This window comes from Barbatula barbatula (assembly GCF_947034865.1).
Source record: "Barbatula barbatula genome assembly, chromosome: 1".
NCBI classification, from domain to species: domain Eukaryota; kingdom Metazoa; phylum Chordata; class Actinopteri; order Cypriniformes; family Nemacheilidae; genus Barbatula; species Barbatula barbatula.
Genome location: NC_136766.1, coordinates 10,950,974 through 10,970,073, shown reverse-complemented (window position 1 = coordinate 10,970,073; position 19,100 = coordinate 10,950,974). Strand labels below are relative to the sequence as shown.

General features: G+C 36.9%; 2 protein-coding genes across 3 annotated transcripts; one reads left to right on the top strand and one right to left on the bottom strand.

The window, feature by feature from the left end:
• Positions 1-410: 410 nt before the first annotated feature.
• On the bottom strand, positions 411-5,547 carry hrasb (HRas proto-oncogene, GTPase b). Its single transcript, XM_079468058.1, has 6 exons — positions 5,222-5,547; positions 3,295-3,426; positions 2,934-3,112; positions 2,667-2,826; positions 2,421-2,544; positions 411-2,246 (listed from the first exon to the last, which is right to left on the bottom strand). Exons 2-5 carry the CDS (start codon positions 3,403-3,405, stop codon positions 2,425-2,427), a joined length of 570 nt encoding a protein of 189 aa, XP_079324184.1. The 5' UTR covers positions 3,406-3,426; positions 5,222-5,547; the 3' UTR covers positions 411-2,246; positions 2,421-2,424.
• Positions 5,548-7,586: 2,039 nt separating this feature from the next.
• rassf7b (Ras association domain family member 7b) lies at positions 7,587-18,809 on the top strand. Of its 2 annotated transcripts, XM_079453880.1 has the most exons (6): positions 7,587-7,929; positions 12,247-12,394; positions 12,480-13,357; positions 14,435-14,591; positions 16,485-16,592; positions 17,215-18,809. In XM_079453880.1, exons 2-6 carry the CDS (start codon positions 12,292-12,294, stop codon positions 17,244-17,246), a joined length of 1,278 nt encoding a protein of 425 aa, XP_079310006.1. In that variant the 5' UTR covers positions 7,587-7,929; positions 12,247-12,291; the 3' UTR covers positions 17,247-18,809. The 2 variants fall into 2 exon arrangements, with proteins under 2 accessions (XP_079310006.1, XP_079310007.1); XM_079453881.1 differs by lacking the exon at positions 16,485-16,592 and having other exon boundaries at positions 7,717-7,929; positions 17,215-18,806.
• Positions 18,810-19,100: the final 291 nt, after the last annotated feature.

Below are 19,100 nucleotides of genomic sequence, written 5' to 3'. Positions count from 1 at the left end.
TGGAGCTACATGGCAGGAGATGATATACAGTCTTTATAAATTCGTTTTTAGCATATTGTAAGCTGTGACCAGATCTTAAGTATAAATATCAAAATGATGTCAAATAAAGCAAACATGAAACAGGCAAACATTGTTCTTGAATAAACTGCTAAGGGGCGAGGTATAGTTCCCTTTACATGCGTACGCGAGGGACAGCGTACAGTGCATGTGACGCAAACATCGTTAACCACCATATAGGGAAATAATATTGTATTTATTTCTGTTTTCTTGAACACAAAATGGGATATTTTGACAGTCATGCACACATTTTTTTGTGCACAACACACAGAAACATGTCCTATACGTACAAATACATACATTTAAAGCAAGAGAATATCTCATAAGCGTATTCAAAACATGGCACAAACATTGCGATAATTCAATTTATGGATACAATCTGATTGATACATGAATCTCCTTCACATTAAAAATGTTAAATTTTTTAAGGTAAATACATCACTTTCGTGTGTTTTGTATATCTTGTATACAATTTTGTGCTATAGTAGTTAAAGAGTCATTGTTTACAAACAAATGAACATTTGCACAAAATAAAAATTAAATAAAAATGAAGCAAAATATTATTCCAATAAATTCAATTGATGGAAAATGCAAATAAATGTATTTAAGAATAAGTGACATACTAAAGACAATTCATATTTTAATTAGTCTATTAATTGCTGCAACAATCAATATGCTTTTCAATACAAATTCTACACTGCTTTTTAATATCAAAAAAGCTTTTTAAATATCCACAGGAAATTATTTGTATATACACACAACAGTAACACAAAAAACCTTGCAAATTTAATAGCAGCATTTAAAGTATGATCGGAATATTGTTTTAGGTCTTGTGTTTGACAGTGTTATGGGAAATGGCCATCAACCAGAAAAAAAACTAAATTCATCATTCAATCAATCATATTCATCACACTACCTGTCAGTGGTAGCAAACTAAATATGGAGAAAACCAACGAAAAAATGTCTGGACACCTACAGAATTCTGAGAGAACGAGTTGGAGGTCATATCCATGGCTACTGACTTAAGAGAGAATCATAGTATGTCCTTGAGAACAATCAATAGACTCTGAGTATAACACACTCCAGTCTATCAAGAAAAATCATTTAGCCATAAAGAGAAGACACTCTGTTCAAGCATATTACACACATTCATGGGAGTTAGTTTAAAATCTTTAAACTTGCACAAAGTTGTTTTGAGCAATTAGAAAAGAGAAAGCCATGAAAGTTGCTCCTCTGTCCAATTAAAAGGTAACATGTTGCTACTTGCCAACAAATATGGTGTGTATTACTATCAACCTGTTTTCTTATGATTATTTACAATAAAAATATAATACAATCAATGTCGTGCCTGACAGTGGGTATCCATTAAATGTGTAGAGCATTAAATTAAGTCCAGTTTTCCATGACGGGAGATATATCACTGACAGAAATAAGGCAAAGGATAGCATATAGTATAATAAAGTCAAGCTTACAGCACAGTGCTTGGTAATATCAATGCTTTTAAGGTAGTACATGTGTGGAGTTGCCTGATAGATGGGGTTATTCTGAGATGTGTCGAGTTCTTCAGCCAATTCTGATATTTGGAAACTATACAGATGTCCAACACAGTGATTTTTAAAAGAATCACATATAGATACCCAATCAAAATTGAGGGTCAATAAAAACAAAATGCACTGTAACCTGTGATAAACACACTGCATAATAGTAATTTTCCTCTTTGCAAGACCAATGAACACCAATGATTATGTACAATTTATTATTTGTCATCTACACATGGGACAATACAAATATTATCTTTCTCACATTCAGACATATACTAATCTAACTGATGCAGTGATTCGCCTCTCCGTATGGTCATTTTATGTGTTTTTCTAAAATCCACAGCTGATAAAGCAATACATGAGGTTATTTTCTGGGTTATTACTTCCAGTTAAGAGTAAATAGTTGGTTAAATCTAAATATGTGTCAGCTTTCATCCAGTCGTAGAAACTTCAGTGTTGAGACCATAAAATTGAGGTACAACTTTCATCCCCTATAAAGAGGAAAAACAGGGACGCTCCTAAGACGACTGCCAGAATAAGGGTTTCCCTTATAAACAGCCTCCTCTAACGTCCAGCTTATGTGAAGGGGTTGCAGCGTTTGCGGTCTCGAAGGCTGCACCTCTCTAAAAGCCATCTGACGCACATACACTGCAAAGAGAATAGGCGAAATTGAACACATGAATGGCAGCACACAATGACTTAATTGTGACTCAACAAAATGTGTAAATGTGTGTGTGTTTAGGCTGTGTGAGTCACTTTCAGCTTAATACTTGCTCGCATGGTTGGAATCATATACTAAAATGTTCTGAATAAAGCATTTACCAGATCATGACACCACGCAGCGGCAATTCATGCAGTCCTGGCCATTGTCATCTGGAGGGTTCAGTTTCCTCAGCTTGTGTTGCCTAATTTCACGGACAAGTGTGTAAAATGCATCTTCAACTCCCTATTTGGAGAAACACACAACAATTATTAGGGCTGTGTCTAATATAACGGCTGTTTGATAAATTCTTAGATACACTTTCATGCATTTTGCCCCTTGGAAATGTACTTTATCACGGAACGAACCTGTCTTGTTTTTGCTGAGGTTTCAATGTATGGTATACCAAAGCTACGGGCAAGTTCCTGGGCTTGTCTCGTGTCCACAGTGCGGGTTGGTAGATCACATTTATTACCCACAAGCACCATAGGCACATCATCAGAGTCTTTCACCCTCTTAATCTGTTCCCTTTTGAAATCATTACAAAAAATCCAAATTTATAGCAGCCACAAACAATATGCTATTTAATTAAGCTGCATATAAATGTTTGTATACTTAAGTTCCTGTAATTTAACCTGTACTGATGAATGTCCTCAAAAGACTTGGTATTGTTGATGGCAAAGACACATAGAAAACCCTCTCCAGTCCTCATGTATTGGTCTCTCATTGCACTGTACTCCTCCTGACCTGCAGTATCCAAGATATCCAAAAGACATGTTTCTCCATCAATCACCACCTGCTTCCTGTATGAGTCCTGCAAGTAACAAAAGAGTACAAAGTATTATCCAATGTAAGATATTTCACAGAATTTAGAAATATATTTTTATATACTGCAAAGATTCACCCTCAGAATGCTAAAAAGTATTTCAAGCTATATAAGGTACCATGGTTACATGACTTAAAATCTTCCTTTAATCAAATTGATTTTTGGCTAACCTCAATGGTAGGGTCATATTCATCAACAAAGTGATTCTGAATGAGTTGGATGGTCAAAGCACTCTTGCCCACACCACCTGCTCCCACCACCACTAATTTATATTCTGTCATTATTTCTGCTGGCGTCAGAGGCTGAGAAGAAGCAAGAGGGAACAAGGAAACAGGAAAAAATAAACAAGTCAATTATGACAGTAAATTACACACTTAAAATAGCTTACCCAAAATTGAGAATTGACAACAAGGAAATACAATGAAAAACATTTGCAAAACAGTATCAAACATTGAAGGTGTTATGGAATGTTAACCAATCTCTATCTAAATCTTATTTACTCTTCCTGGATTGAATCAATTTAATCTATTTATGCTGCCAATAAAACTTGTTTACACTAAACAAAAAGATGTTCAATCATACAGTGGTGTTACTCTTATGTTGTGTTTACTCTGGACTAAATGTGTTTAGTTTACAATGTGTAATCCCATTCTTTCCAAACATAATCTGAAAGTCTGGCAACTTTGACATAGTCAATAAAATACAGATTTACAGTAGAAATGTAAACTTCTGGATTATTCAGTGTGGTAACTACAATAGGATCGTCAAACGATTAAGGGATTAATTGCATCCAGAAGTTTGTGTTTACATAATATGTGTCTGTGTACTGTGATTTTGTATTTATAAAAAAAGACAAATGCATATGTATATATATATATAAATACATATTTATTTACACACCCATATTCCCTAAATATCAATACATGCATGTGTATATGAATACAAAATGAATATGTACAGTACACAGAACTATACTTTTATTCTGGATGTAATTAATCGTGATTAATCTTTGACAGCCCTAATCAACAAAAGACTTAAACAACCACGTTATTGCTCGCAAATAGGGTTGTTAAAAAATGTTTACACTGCTATAATTCATCAGTCAAGGTGGACACCGCATCAAGTATTCCGTTTGAAGATCTATTTATTTATCTATTTGCAGCATCACCTGATAAAATCAAATAATATTGCTCATATATATATAATGTAATACCTCGTCCCATGTGTCATCTACAATTGAAGTTTTGTACATACATATCTTTTCCTATAGTGCAACATAGCTTCAGTCTTTAGATGCTGGTCTATTATGTCTCTAATCTGGAGTTTCACGAGTAAGATTAATCATATCTGAGTAACACCAGGACACAGTGCATCTTGATGTCACCGACATATAATCACTAAAGGTCTCCAAATCACTAAATTCTTAAAGTTATATTAATTGTGTTATGATGAATTCTGCTTCATTTCCCATTTCCCTCTCTCTCTATATAACAAAGTAACTTTAATTTCTCCCATTATTGCTGGAATACAATGACATCACCACATAACATTATTGATTTCTCAGACAGCAGGATGTAAACAATGTGGTCATTTAGGTGAGCCCATCTCTGCTGCTGTACAATACAATGAACAACACATAATACGAGCTTCAAAAACGTCCCAAAAACCATTTGAATACAAAAACAAGTCTAGTCGAATGTTGCTAAAAGCGCATCTGTTTGTTTAAATCAATCGATCTTTTCTGTATTGAACATTGCAACTGTGCGGCAAACCGCGGGATCCTATGGATGCATGTACACATATGGGTGTGTGTGATACTTTTCTCAGGTTGCTACAATAAACAAACTGAATGAGATGAATGGAGTTGAGGCGCGCGCGCAGTGATTTGACGCATTTGTTTCGTTTTCATGTAACACGATAGTAGTAGTTTTCTAGTTTCGAGATGCCGGGAAAACGATGAATGTCTTGCTGGTATAAGTTAACCGCAGCAACATAACGTCCGTTCGTTTTGCGTTGGGCGTCAGCAAGGAACGTTTCGGAGTTGATGTTATTCCTGCAAGACACGCAGCAGGAAAACACGGCGACTGGAATACTTACAAAACACACGGGGCTGTTCGCTCGTCTCGACGACAGGACGCAAGTCAATAATATGTCGACATCCTTCCCGCTGCTTCACTCATGGCATTGCTGGGAATCGGACGGCGTGTGTTTTTCTTCTTCCGCTGCGTTATATCATTGAAGCAAATGCGTTCAACACAAACATCGAACAACGAGCTGCCGGTGTGCGTCGACAGATAGGCAAACAGTGTGTGTGTGTGTGTGTGTGCGTGTGTGTGCGTGAGTGTGTGTGAAGAGGGAGAATACGAAGAAGAGGGCGCTAAGAGCACCGCACACGCCCAAACCCAGTGTGTCTCAATACACACACAGCCTCACACACGGACAACACACTTAGCTTCCACAAGCATCATTATAAATTGGCCTAATGCTTTCTTTCTTTCTTTCTTTCTTTCTTTCTTTCTTTCTTTCTTTCCCTCCCTTATGAAAAAATAGAACCCTGGTTTTATTTTTGTCAAAGTTTATTTGTATAAGCCTTCCATAGTTTCAACACAAATATCATGGTTGTGGATACCATATTGAGAAAATGGAAAATTTGTAAAGTTAGGGCTCTTAAAACAACAAACTGTGATGACAAAACATATGTTTTTCCATTTTTATGATAAAACATCTTACTATCGGTTCTTAAATGTCTTCCTTTTACTTATCGCTGTAACATCACCAATACCTTTTAAAATAGTTTCAAGGCTTGTTTTGCTAGACTGAATGATGCACACAAGCTACTTAATTAGTTGAAATTCTCTGAGGAATACAATTATAAACTGAAATGTCAACCAAAAATTGTATCAGACGAGAGCAAACGCTAAACGGATTGGAATGAGAATTATTTATTAAATCTTACTTAAATGCAGTAGGCCTAAATGTTTAAGGTTGAGTCATTTTGTATTTTATCATCTGAATTGAAATTCCCAATGCCTATTGGTGTAATTCTCGGAATGCTCCACTCGGTGGCGTTCGTTACTCGTTGTAGCCGTCAGGTACACAATTACAATCGCTATTTAACCACGAATATATTTCATGCACTTTAGTTAGATGGACGCAGTGATCATCGCTGCAGATTTAAAAGAGCAGAAAGAAACAACAATGTTGTTGTCTATTCCTTCGTCAATGATGACTTCTTGTCTCACCGATGAAAGGCAGCCACAGAGTGTCACATGGCCCTTTGTGTGACAACCAGTGCGCCTTTCATTGGCTGTTTTGCTTGAAAAAGCATCGGTCACCAAGGCAACCAAGAGCCCGCAGTCCCACTTCACTTGTCTGTTGAGGCCTTGACAAAGTCTCATAGATCCATTATTACCCTCTGCTTGTTTTTACAGTGTCATCTCTTCTGTGCGTCTCGAGAGTTTGTACTAGGTAAGCCAACATAGAGGATGTATTATTCGTCTGATGTTTTGAACACAGCAATATGCTTTGAAGTATTGTGTGGTGAACATCCCACATGTTTAGGGGTCCTGAAAGATAATACGTGAACTGTTAATACCTTGTCCTTGTATGTTGTTTTCAGGTAAGTTACATGTTCCTTTTTTGCTTGTGTTTGATCAGCGGCCATAGGATGTGATAAATGATTTTTAACGGAAGAAGAATAATGGTTTGTTCCTGCAATTCTTTACCCGTTGAGTAGTAAAAGGTTTGACATGTTAAATGCATTGTGCTTCGAACAATTAGTCGCCTCATTTGCTTTATCCTGAAGTATATCACTTCAGACTTTATCGTGCCGCGTCTAATAAGTGCAAGATGTTCTATTGTAGATAATGGAGGCTTTGCCTTGGACTGATGTAAGCCAGGACCCGACTCTGTTATGTAAATTAGGAGTAAACATGGTCATCAAGGTGGCCACCTCGATAGTGAATGCAAAAAAAAAAGGGCAAATATTCCTTAGGCCTTCTTGGTTTCAAAGTCACATTTAGAGACATATAAAGAAATGTGTTAATGATTTCTGTTAGAAATTAAGCATTTTATTTGAAGTTCTGGTCACTATATAAAGTATAGGTTCCTAAAATTGTATTTCTTGTATCTTGCCTTTTAAATGTTAATGCAGAGGGTTATTACTTTATAAACAATAGAAATGTAGTTATGTAAATATATTGATACAGTTAAGCCTATATTAAAAAATACTTTTAGGTAAGTTAGTGTTGTTTTGTTTGTACATGTTTGTTATCTACATACAGGTTGGTATAAAGGGGAAATTTATTTGGAGGAAGTTATTGAGTTTAGAAAGGAAGCCAAACTATTTGTTATTTTAAAACAGTCTGGCAGTTTTCATATAACACACCTTTTGTTTCTTATACATATCTTATAAGTTTAAGGAAATAAAGTTATATCTTTCCACCCAAACAAAGACAAGAACAGAGAAAGACAGAGAGAGAGAGAGAGAGAGAGAGAGAGAGAGAGAGAGGGAGATAGTGAGAGGACTTGTTACCTGTGGAGGGGGAGGAGCATATGGTAAGCTGTGGTATGTGTCAGCATTGTGGAGAGTGGAAAGAGAGAGAGAGTGATATTCACGAGAGCAGTACGCCATTACTCCTGCTTCTGTAGCTACACCGAAACAACACCTGTGGGACACCAACATCTACGTGTTATATCTTAACTCTTGGATCATTTCCTTGAGAAAAGTTTGAGGACAGTGCTTTACGGAATTCAACATGATAACAGCGAAGGAGGGCATGAAAAGGCGAGTTTTCAACTCTAAGGTAAATATAGCTTTCCGTCTGACCAGCAGGTTTGTCTAGTTATTCTGCAGACCTGACAGTAAAAGCTGCCAAATTTTACACAGGTGTTTCCACCCTGTCTGGAAAAGAAGAGTCGCTTTGATTTGTTCTTTAAAAGCAATAGGCATTTTAATCAATGCTATGGAAAGATAATAAATATCAATGTGTAAGATTGGTACAGAAATAATGTCAACGGTTTGAAATCGCATCAGGTTTTGTTAAAGACTTCTTTAATTATAGGAAGTTAGTACAGTATGGTTCAGTCTTTATTTAACCGTGTATTATTTATGTCGGCTGGACTGTTTGGATTGTGTGAGCTGTAGAGCTGTGACCTGAGTGCTAGTGAATACTGGCGTGATCATGTTCTCTCTGACTCATTTAGTCACCGCGTTGAATGTCTTGAAAACTGGATGTACATTTTGTTTTGTTTTTATTTGTGACTTCATTCCTGATTTAAAATGTCTAGTACAAATCCAGTCCACGTGTAAAATTATCTTCATGGATTTTATTACATTTTATTTCAATAATTAAAATCATGTATGTGCTGTTGGTCATCAGCGATCCGCTATCATTTCCTTTTTCAATATGACTGTATAGTCATAACATGAAACACCAAAATGAACAAAATCACAGATAAGCATAAAATCTGTCTTCAAGAATCCTGCTTGCATTCTTTCTCCATATAACTTTGTAAGTATATGATATGGCACATGTAAATAAAAAAATACTCAGCTGACAAAATGATGTCACTCAATTTGAATATGCAAAACAAACTATGACACATCTGCTGCTGTTCACAAAGCATGTAACCAAGGGCAAATTGTCTATTTTGTCATCAAACTCATATGAGAATAGAGTAATGTCATTATTGCAGGTCAGTCAATGGTTCTGTTTAAACCTGCATGTAATGAATTGAAGAACAGTCTTTGACATCAATGTTCCTGAGCGTAATGTTACAACCTTCAGTGAAGAGATGGTCTCGCTCTGGGATGGTTTGAAAAGATGACCACTCCCAATTTATATCGAGAATGTGGATATTCAGCAGACTGGCCAAAGCCTCTACTTTTAGTCTGAAATACATTTCCTTAGAAAGCCAGGTAACACACTGACCTCCATTTCAACCTCTTTGTAATGTAAAAATCATAACAAGAGAGTGTTTTAACTTTTTCTTCGAATGGAATTTTTAACAGGAAAAGCTAGATTGGCCCACCTGTAATACCGCATGCCAGATGTATCGTACTTTGTTTGTAGGTATTATTTACCTCCACTCTTCAATGACCTCATAAGAAAGGGAGGGACTACACTCCTTCTTTAATACACAATGAGAATGGTTTAGATATGCTGTCCTACGTAAGCAGGCCAGTTTCGCCTCATTAAACCTGATGAAACCTAATGCCGGTGAGACACTTCCGTCAACCTGGTCCTAGGTGGTTCACATAACGAATGGACACACTGTTTTAAAATGTTTCTGGGTATCTGATTCTCACGGTTCATTGAGCGAGAACGCCGTCTACACAGTATCGCTTTAAGGAGGTCTATGTTTAATTAAGATGTATGCTCAGGTGACGTTTCGGGTGAAAAGAGAGTTCTGTAGGTCATGCAGCTGTCAAACATGTAGGAGTCTCAAACCCATCATTAGAAGGAAGGACGACTGTCAAAACCTGTCTTTCTAGTTGACCATATGTTCTGTTAGCATGTGCCTTCCTGGGTACTTATAACCCTGTATTGACAGGGAAACATGAGAAAAGGTAGGACTGCCTAAAGCATATTTGTTCACATGATCTACGGCTTCACTTTCAAAAATACCATATTCAAACAATTCACAGAAACATTTGAAAGAAGCATTTTGAAAGGAACATTAACACTATTACTTTTACACTATTGTACCTTAAAGGTACATTTAAGGCTGGCTTAAATGTGATTTGAACTCTATGCCAGGTGCTTGTTCATTCCGGCATTAGACCTTCCTATTTTATCACACAATACTTTCAATGTTTTATTGAATTGGCACTGATGATTATGCTCTTTGATGTTCCTGGACATAATACTGGTCTGGGGTTCAGGGTCTTACGTTTTTTAGGAATGTAATGTATCATATCGGGTTGACTTCATGGGTGTTTACAGCAGACTTTTGTAGGCAGACGTGCAGTTCATTTAAGATGTTAGAAGAAGAAATGTCTCTGCGATGCAGACACTAGTGTTGATCTGCTGATGGATGTAGACATGATCAAATCTGTTACAGATGAGAGCAAGCTTTCACAAAGTTTGCATAGTTTGATATTTTGTTTTAAGAGATTTCATTTCTTGACTGTCTCTCAATGTTAAGGGCCCAAAGTAGGTTAAAAGTTTGTCTCGTGACATTAATCAATCTACTAAATGGCATTAACACTAGCTATAAAGGAAAACATATTTACACTTGTATTATACAATTATAGAGCCATTTAGAAATGATTAGATTTATAGGATTGCATTTCATGATTTTAGGGTTTTCAGTACGGTACTGTATGATGTTTTAGCAGCCGAATCTGGTTGTGAGCCATACCTAGAGGTAGAATATGTCGCAACCATTAATGGAAGTTAAATCTGTCAAGGTCACTATGGTGAAATAGGTGATTACAATGAGTACAATATTTGACAAAGAGGTGTACCTGATTGAGACAAACATGCGCCATCTCTGCTTGGTTACCCTATCATGAATTAATAGCTGCTAGGCATTGTAAGACAGACAACATATTTGTCGCTTATTATTTTTACCATTAATAAAGGGCAAAGGGTGCATTAAATGCGAAACTAAAATAAAACTAAATCTAAAAAAGTTTTGATTCGTGTAAATGGAGCAAAACCATTGACCGGTAGTGTAGTTTCTTATCAAGCAGTGAAATCAATGATCTATTTTGACAGAAAGTAGTGTTTTGAATGTGAGTGCAGTACACACATTCTTCGAGCATGTGAGCACAGTTTCAAGGTTTACAGGAATGTGAAGGCCGGTTAATGATTGCCTCAGTAGTCAAGCATTATATATTATAAGGTTCAGGACATGAAAGTGTTTCTGACTTTCATCACAAGGAACGGCACGTTCTTATTAAAAGCTGATCATGAAAACCCATGATAGCAACCAGTTTTAATAGATCCAGTTTACCAGCATGTTGCTGAATATCAGCACTCCCCAAAAGTATATAAAAATGTATGCTAACTTGGGAAATAGGGCGGTTGCTGTTTTCATGGTTTATTCAAAACTCTTTGATCTGTTGCCTCCAGCTCATTAAAAAGAAAACTTGATTTTCATTTATGTGTGGGCTGTGGTGATTTATTGGTTCTGTGGTGAAGCAAAGACTGTTTTGAGCTACCTGTAACCGGAAACATAACCTAAATCATAGGTCATGTACAGTCTGTTCAAGCATGAATTTCCTCATTTTCCAAACATGCTTAATTCTAGTAAAACATGGTGTCAGGTTACAAGCGCCAACAATTCCACAAAACACATAAACAAAAAACTGTGTTTTGTTGACTTTTAAACATTTTTGAATAACGTGATACAGTGTTTCTAATTTCAGACATGTACAACAGCATTTCTCAAATTCAAACAATGAAACACTTCCTAAATAGTTTACTACACAGAAGCTTTGTATCTTTTTTTAGTTTTGGGATGTTCAGTTGGTTTCGATTTCAATCAACCAATATAACAAAGGAACAAAATCTTAAAAATTGCCAGTTCAAAATGGTTTTCAGTTCACATCAGTTTTAAAATTAAGGATTGTGCTGGTTGAGTTGACCAACAAGTCACGTTTAAAAGGGATATATTCCCCAAAATGAAAATTCTGTCACAAATTACACAATCTCAAGTAGTTTCAAACCTGTATAAATGTCTTTGTTCTGTTGAAAATCTGAAATGTATACAGTTTTTGAACCACTTGAGAGTAATTCATTTTTGGGTGCACTATCCCTTTAAGACCACACATTTCAGAAGTATAATGCTTGTCTGAAGGAATCTACTCACTGTTTAAAATACGTAAAGCCTTTATTACGTAAAGACCTGAGAAACAGCTTGCATCAGTATTCAGATTATCAGTGACACATAGCCAAACTTAAATTTGCTATATTAAAGGTTTCTCACTTTAGCAATGTGACTTGATGCTGAGTAGGTATGTACACACAAAAATGAAAGAATTAGAGATTTTTAGCTTGTTTAGATGGTTTAACAATTCCAAGCTTATCCAACTAGTCCATTTTGTGAACTTGTAAATGCATTTATCATTCATAATGTCATCAGTAATTACTCTTCACTCATCTCTTCAACAGAGCACTGTCATGTAGACACGCTCCCTGCTGACTTTCCACAGAGTCATGGAGCTGAAGGTGTGGGTGGATGGCGTTCCACGTGTAGTCTGTGGCCTATCTCAAGAGACATCTTGTCAGGATGTAGTCATAGCTCTAGCTCAGGCCATAGGTAGGCTATTGATTAAATTTGCAAATTTTTTGCCATCAGATAGTGTGGATTTGCACTTAAATGTTTGCCTTTTTGTGCTCTACAGGGCAAACTGGTCGGTATGTCCTCATCCAGAAATTACGAGATAAAGAACGACAGCTCGTGGCTAATGAACGCCCACTGGAGTCCCTCGCTAAACTTGGCCAGTTGGGCAGCGAAGTGCAATTCATCCTCCGTCGAACTGGCCCCACAAGCAGCGAAGCTTCATACAAAGGTGGAGCCCCTCCCTTGTCCGTGCCCCAAGATCCAGAGCCCCCCAAACACAAAGAGCCGAAAAAGGCTCTTACTTTTAATCTGGGGCCCTCGGCCCCGTCTCAAACACGTGTGAAAAAGTTTGAAAAACCAATCAGAGACTCTCCAAGGGTGTCCCCATCTCCAACATCCTCCATTGCTTCAGATGATGTGTCCAAAGAAGCGCTCTATCAGCAGATGCTTCGACAACAAGCAGAGCTGCAGGCCCTGCAAGGGCAGATGACGGGTGTGGAGAGGGAGCTCGCCGTTTGGGAACGATCTCCTCCTCCGGCCCTTTCCCCTGACCTCGTGGAGGAAATGAACCACCTGCAGCAGGCTTTGAGGAGGAAAGAAGCAGAACTGGCCCAATTACCGTACTGGGAAAAAGAATTTCACTCTGAAACTCAGAGGGAAGAGGACATACTAAAGCAAAAAAATGAACTTCGTATAGCAATAGATACGGAAAGCCGAAGGCAGCATGATGCAGAGACTCTAACAGAGGAGCTGGAGCGAGATATTCAGCTACTCATTGAAAGCAAGAGAAATGGTATGCATAAAGCCAAGCCCAGTATTGAAGATTCTGTGACCATAGCAAAGAGACAACTGGACAACCTTCAGCGCCAAACGGTTGAACTGCAGACATCAAAGGAAGAGACAGAAGAGTTTTTAAGAAAGGCGGAGGAAGAATTTCTGGTCAGTTCTGTTTTTATTTACCATATCAGAGGAACAGTTCACCCAAAAAAGAAAATTCTGTCTTTGTTTGTTTACTCTTATTAACCCTAAGCTGTTTCAAATCTGTATAAAATGATTTGTTCTGATGAACACAGAGAAAGATATTTGAAAGAATGCTTGTAACAAAACAGTTCTTGTTCACCATTGACTAGGAGATTCAACTTTGAATAATGTAGAAAAGCAAACAGTTCTGGGACACTTTTGACTACCGTTGTATTATTTCCTACCACGGTAGTCAATAATGGCCAAGAACTGTTTGGTTACAAGCATTCTTCCAAATAACTTTCCCCGTGTTCATATAAAACAAAGAGATGTATATAAGGTTGGAAAAACTAGAGGGTGAGTAAACAATGACAGAACATTTTTTATTTTTGGGCGAACTGTTCCTTAAAAGATTCACTCTTGTAACTAAGTTATTGCATTACTATTAATATATGTTTTTTATGCATAAATAAACCATTTATCTTTTCAGTTCATACGATTATATTGCAGTAAATTATGGGCATGCTCTGCACGTGCCAGAACTATCTGTCAACTTATTTAAATGTCTGAAAGTCATTTTAATTCAGCTTTTTTCCAACCCAGTTGTGCTAGTTGTTGTGTTAAGTAAAGTACACTCATCATGACTGTAACTGATCCATACAGCACCATACACACTATACTGTTGACTCACTGCAATCTCCAAGAAGAGAATTATGTATTATGTATGAACACTAGTCACACCTTTAATGCTTAAAGTAAGAAAGTTTATTGAGAAATCGACAGGCTACCCATTCACATCGCTTATCTCACATCTAGTTTTACAGTGACATCTTCATGTTAATTTATCTGGTTTGCATGTTTGCAGCCACTGTGTGACTGCTGGTGTTATCTATTTCTGAACATTTACACATGCAAAATTACATTAAAGCCACCTCACCATGCCACCAGAGCACAGCAGTGAAGGTCATGAGTGGGTGTTTCAATAAAAAAAGAGATCATCAGTCATTGCTTTAGCTTTTATTCCTCCAACATAACTCCAAATCTCACATTCTGTAGATCAAGAGCAAAGAACTGGATGATCTGAATAAGGAGCTACGCCAGTGTAACCTGCAGCAGTTCATCATGCAAACAGGTGTCACACCAGCACAGACCAATCAGCAAACAGATGACATTGATTTTGCTCTCCTCAAGCCTGACGGACAGAGTGATGAAGGTGTGTAACACTGTTAACCAGTAGCGAACCGTGCTGTTTGAGCCTTTGCCCTCTGCGCATAAGCACCACCCCCAACACACACACACTTACCACAGTGCAGTAAGGTTTTTTACCTCACTGTGCTTTCCTATAGTAGTGCGCATGCATCATTATACCATCACACTTATCACATAAGGCATTTACAATGCTACACCAGACTTGAAACACAACAAGCCGAACAGCACAGCAAGAGAGTTATCACCAATACAACACACAATACAAATCATTATTACCCATATGAATTATGATCGGCGTGCCGCGTGTATGCGCTCTTCAACGGAATGATGGACCGGGCTGCACACACATGAGACACTGCCTCCCAGTCTCATAATAAAACCAACACAGACTAATGTTCACAATACCTTTTGAAAAAAGCGACACCTCATGAGAATGCTCTCAGCACAGAATACCGCTGACTACACTAGCAGACAGTTAACAGAGATTCACCAGCGAATAAACTATGATTATAATAAATCTTAATATTAAATTGGTACAGTGAACTAAACATATGGAACTGACCGTAGTAAATGTACCATTTATCTTATAAAATGTCACTGTTATACAGAATAACAGCAAAAACGCACAATATGTTCAATTTAAGAATGACCACAGTCAAAATCACTCATCTGAAATAAAGCTAAGCAGCTGTGCACATCAACAAACAGAATGAATTGAGGCCCGGCGGCCTAACAAATCATAAATAAGTTACAATTGATAATAAAATTGCTTGATAACAAAGTCTTCTTCTTGTTTTTTGATTGAACAACGCTTATCAGCTTTTCACTTTTTTTTCGAGACTTGATAACAAAGTTCATCCGAATGCTGTCTTGAATGATGGTTTCCCGCATTTCTTCTTCTGCTTTTGAAGCTTTATGGCGTTTGGCAAACCAACTTATGATGCTTCTTCCACCTTACGAGACTGCTGGTAAAACAACCCCCCAGATGGCGGACAGTTAGCCAAAAATAAAGTGCGCTCATTTAGAAAGATGATTTGATTGGTCAGTTTCACTGTCATTTAAAATCAATCTGTCTAATTGATTTACACAATAGTACTGTCAGCAGTTGCCTCATTGAAGGCTCCCGACGTAAGCACGCGTTCGACTTCTTGCAGCATGCACAGGCTGCGCAGACAGTGTATGACATCACAGAACTGCGACTGTTCCGTGATCTTACACAAGAATACTCTTGTGAGACTTGGAAATCTCACGTAGATAGAGACCGCATCGATCCAGGAAGTCAAATATACATATTTGAAAGGGAAAATCGGCCAAATTTTATAAAAATGTATATTTTAAAGTTTTAAAATATTATTTTTATGATACTTTAGGTCCTCACAGAGGGCCTAGAAGGCCCTGAGGGTTCGCTACTGTTGTAAAATGTTTTTCTAACCACCAATAATACAAATTCTGTCATCATTTTTGATCACCCTTGAGTTGTTTCAAATATGTATAGACAAAATTTATTTGTTCTGGTGAACACAGTAAAAGATATGTGGAAGAATGCTTGTCACCAAACAGTTCTTGGCCACCATTGACTACCATAGTAGAAAATGTTACAATGATAGTCAAAAGTGCCCCAGAATTGTTTTCTTTCCTATATTCTTCAAAATATCTTCTTTTGTGTTCAACAATATTTCCTACTATGATAGTAAATAGCATCCTTCCAAATATCTTTCTCTGTGTACATCAGAACAAAGACATTTATACATATTTGGAACAACTTAAGGGTGAGTAAATGAAGACAGAATTTGAATTTTTTTGTGAATTATTCTTTTAAGAGGAAACTGTAATATATCATACAACAAATAGCAAAGCTTAGAAAACTTTAACATTAAGCCCATTTTGTTTATGCTAGATTCCAATTTCTCCATCTTGGAGTTCAACCCTCGCACCTCTGCCAAGCAAATACTTGGGAACCCACGCAGCCTTCAGAACCCACTTGTCTCCAGTCTTCATCCTGAGGGTGTGTATGTGTGACACGCAGCTTGCGTACTGCTGCCCTCTGTTGGCCTAAAGTCTTCTGCATGTCCACCTCTACCTCTTCCTGCTTCCCAGAATGCCTGCTCATTTCGCTGCACACCTCCTCTCACCTTTGATGGCTCTCTGTTTTGTCAGATGTATTGCAAAGAATGTATGTTGTAGGCACTTGTGAACTCCGCTGTTGTCTGAATGGACTTTTTTAAAATATAAATTATATTAATAAAATTGCAGATTTGGGAGCAAGAAAACTAAAACAGATTTATAATCAGATTATTAGCGTCTTCGCTTCATGCTGAAACATGCACTGCCTTGGGGTTCTTTTATTACGTGCAAGCTCTATCAAGTATTGGATAAAATAATTATGAATTCATGGAGAAATATAAGGACTTTCTTTACAAAATGACATAAAAATACATGATCAACTAATGTAAAACAAAGTGATAATGCATTGAGTTTCTTTTAAGCTGGTGGTTTTAAGACTTTTTTTCTTTTACAGTATATTCAGGTCTGTGTTTTTTGCACATCTGTCACATAAAAAATTACCCCTGTTTTTAAACCGTCCTCCGTAAACCGGAACCTCATTCCATTTTGTGTGTGTCTTACAGTCCTGTCATCACGAGAGGCATCATGGCACTAAAGTCTGGAGTACAACCCCAAGGAATTATTCACTGTTCACTTTATATTAGTATATCTGCATCATTTTGTTTTAATGTTAATGTTCTTTTCTTTTGTATAGTACTCGATGAAATGTATTTGTGAAAGCTATGTACAGTAAATAGAGTGCTGTCTTTGTAATTATTAAACAGATGAAGATTTTACACGTATTTTAACTATCTATGTATATTTCTTTTACTTAAAACATACCAAAATAAAGAGAAATTATTTCATGTTGCCTTAAAGATTCATCTGTGTTACTCTGGGTCAAAGAGATATGGTTATGTTTCTAATATTTACATTTGGTCATTTAGCAAACGCTTTGATCCAAAGCGACTTACAAGGAGTTCGGGGAGCAATGAGTGATATATCATAAAAGCACAATAGTACATTAGGTACAAAGTTACTAGTTTCAACAAGAGCTAGACCACTACCTGTTGAGAGAAGAGGGTTAGTGTTTTTTTTCAGTATTCGCTGAAGAGGTGTGTTTAAAGTCGTTTTTTGAAGGTTGTGAGAAATGTGGTTGACCGGACCACATTAGGAAGAATGTTCCACCAGAAAGGAGTTGTGAAGGAGAATATTTGAAGGAGATATTTAGTATTTTTTGTGTGCTTTATTTTTTTAAATGTTTGCAACATTGTCCAACATATCGTATGGGGTTTTCCTCATATTGTAAGAACATGATTGTCAATGTTTAAATCCCAACCAAGTGTTTTATTTCCTACATAAATGTTATTTGTGGATACTGACAGATCCTGGTTCAGATAATGTAAGCAGTCCATCGCATGCAGCTTTCAGATGCTCATTTCAGACATAAACTCTCCATCACTTTTCTACTGTGCTGCACTTCGGTCTTTCAACTCCACTGAAACAGGGCAAGCTGTTTATACTTTAAAAGGTCTCTGCAAGAAGCTGAAATCAAGTGAATGACGGATTCAATGCTTTCCTCCTGATTATATTATCAAATGCAGTATATTTTGTATTACAGGGGTGGGCACTTCAATGGAACTTAGTGTACTGACAAGAGGTGCAGCCATTCAAAGCCTTTTTTGTAGTGACATCATCTTCTCTGTGTTTGCTGTCATGTGGAATGCGTGTGAGGTTCACACAACTGCAGAACGTTTACTGGTTATTACATAAAATGTTTATTAAAATCCTGTTTGCTATGTTACGATCAATTACAGTTTGTAAATCTGAATCATACTTAGGTGTTACATCCGAAAAACCCGACAGTGAATTGAATTCCACATCTGCCTTCAATTACATGTTCACAATGTCTTTAATTGTGAATTTCAAACACATTTATACAGTATATAGATGAGTAAATCTCACGTAGATAGAGACCGCATCGATCCAGGAAGTCAAATATTTCATTTAAATCATTTAAATGTTGTGTTCTTTTACTTTAAACTCATTCATTTAAGCAAATACACTAGGGAACAACATGAATAGCTATAAACTGCATATTTGATCATAAAGCGCCATTTATTAAATATACTGTAAATTCAATACAACTCTAAAATAAAAAGTCCAAAGTTTGTGTATGTATTTATTAATGGTTGTCTATCTGGTGTGACTGGAAAAGCAAATGGCCTTCAGGTCCAGGCTAGTCTTTTGGTTTCATACATTTTCTATCATTTTGTCTTAGAATCATTCCTATTAAAATGGTCAGTCCAGCAGAGGTTTGCTTAAACGTCATGGGCTGTTCAGAGAGCATTTATTTTATACTATTCTTTTATAAGAGGCAAAGGTAGAAGGAAGAAAAAAAATCACGTCTGTTGTCTTTCCTATGAAAAGCAACGGTTACACTTTATTTTACAGAGACCGTGTTACAGTG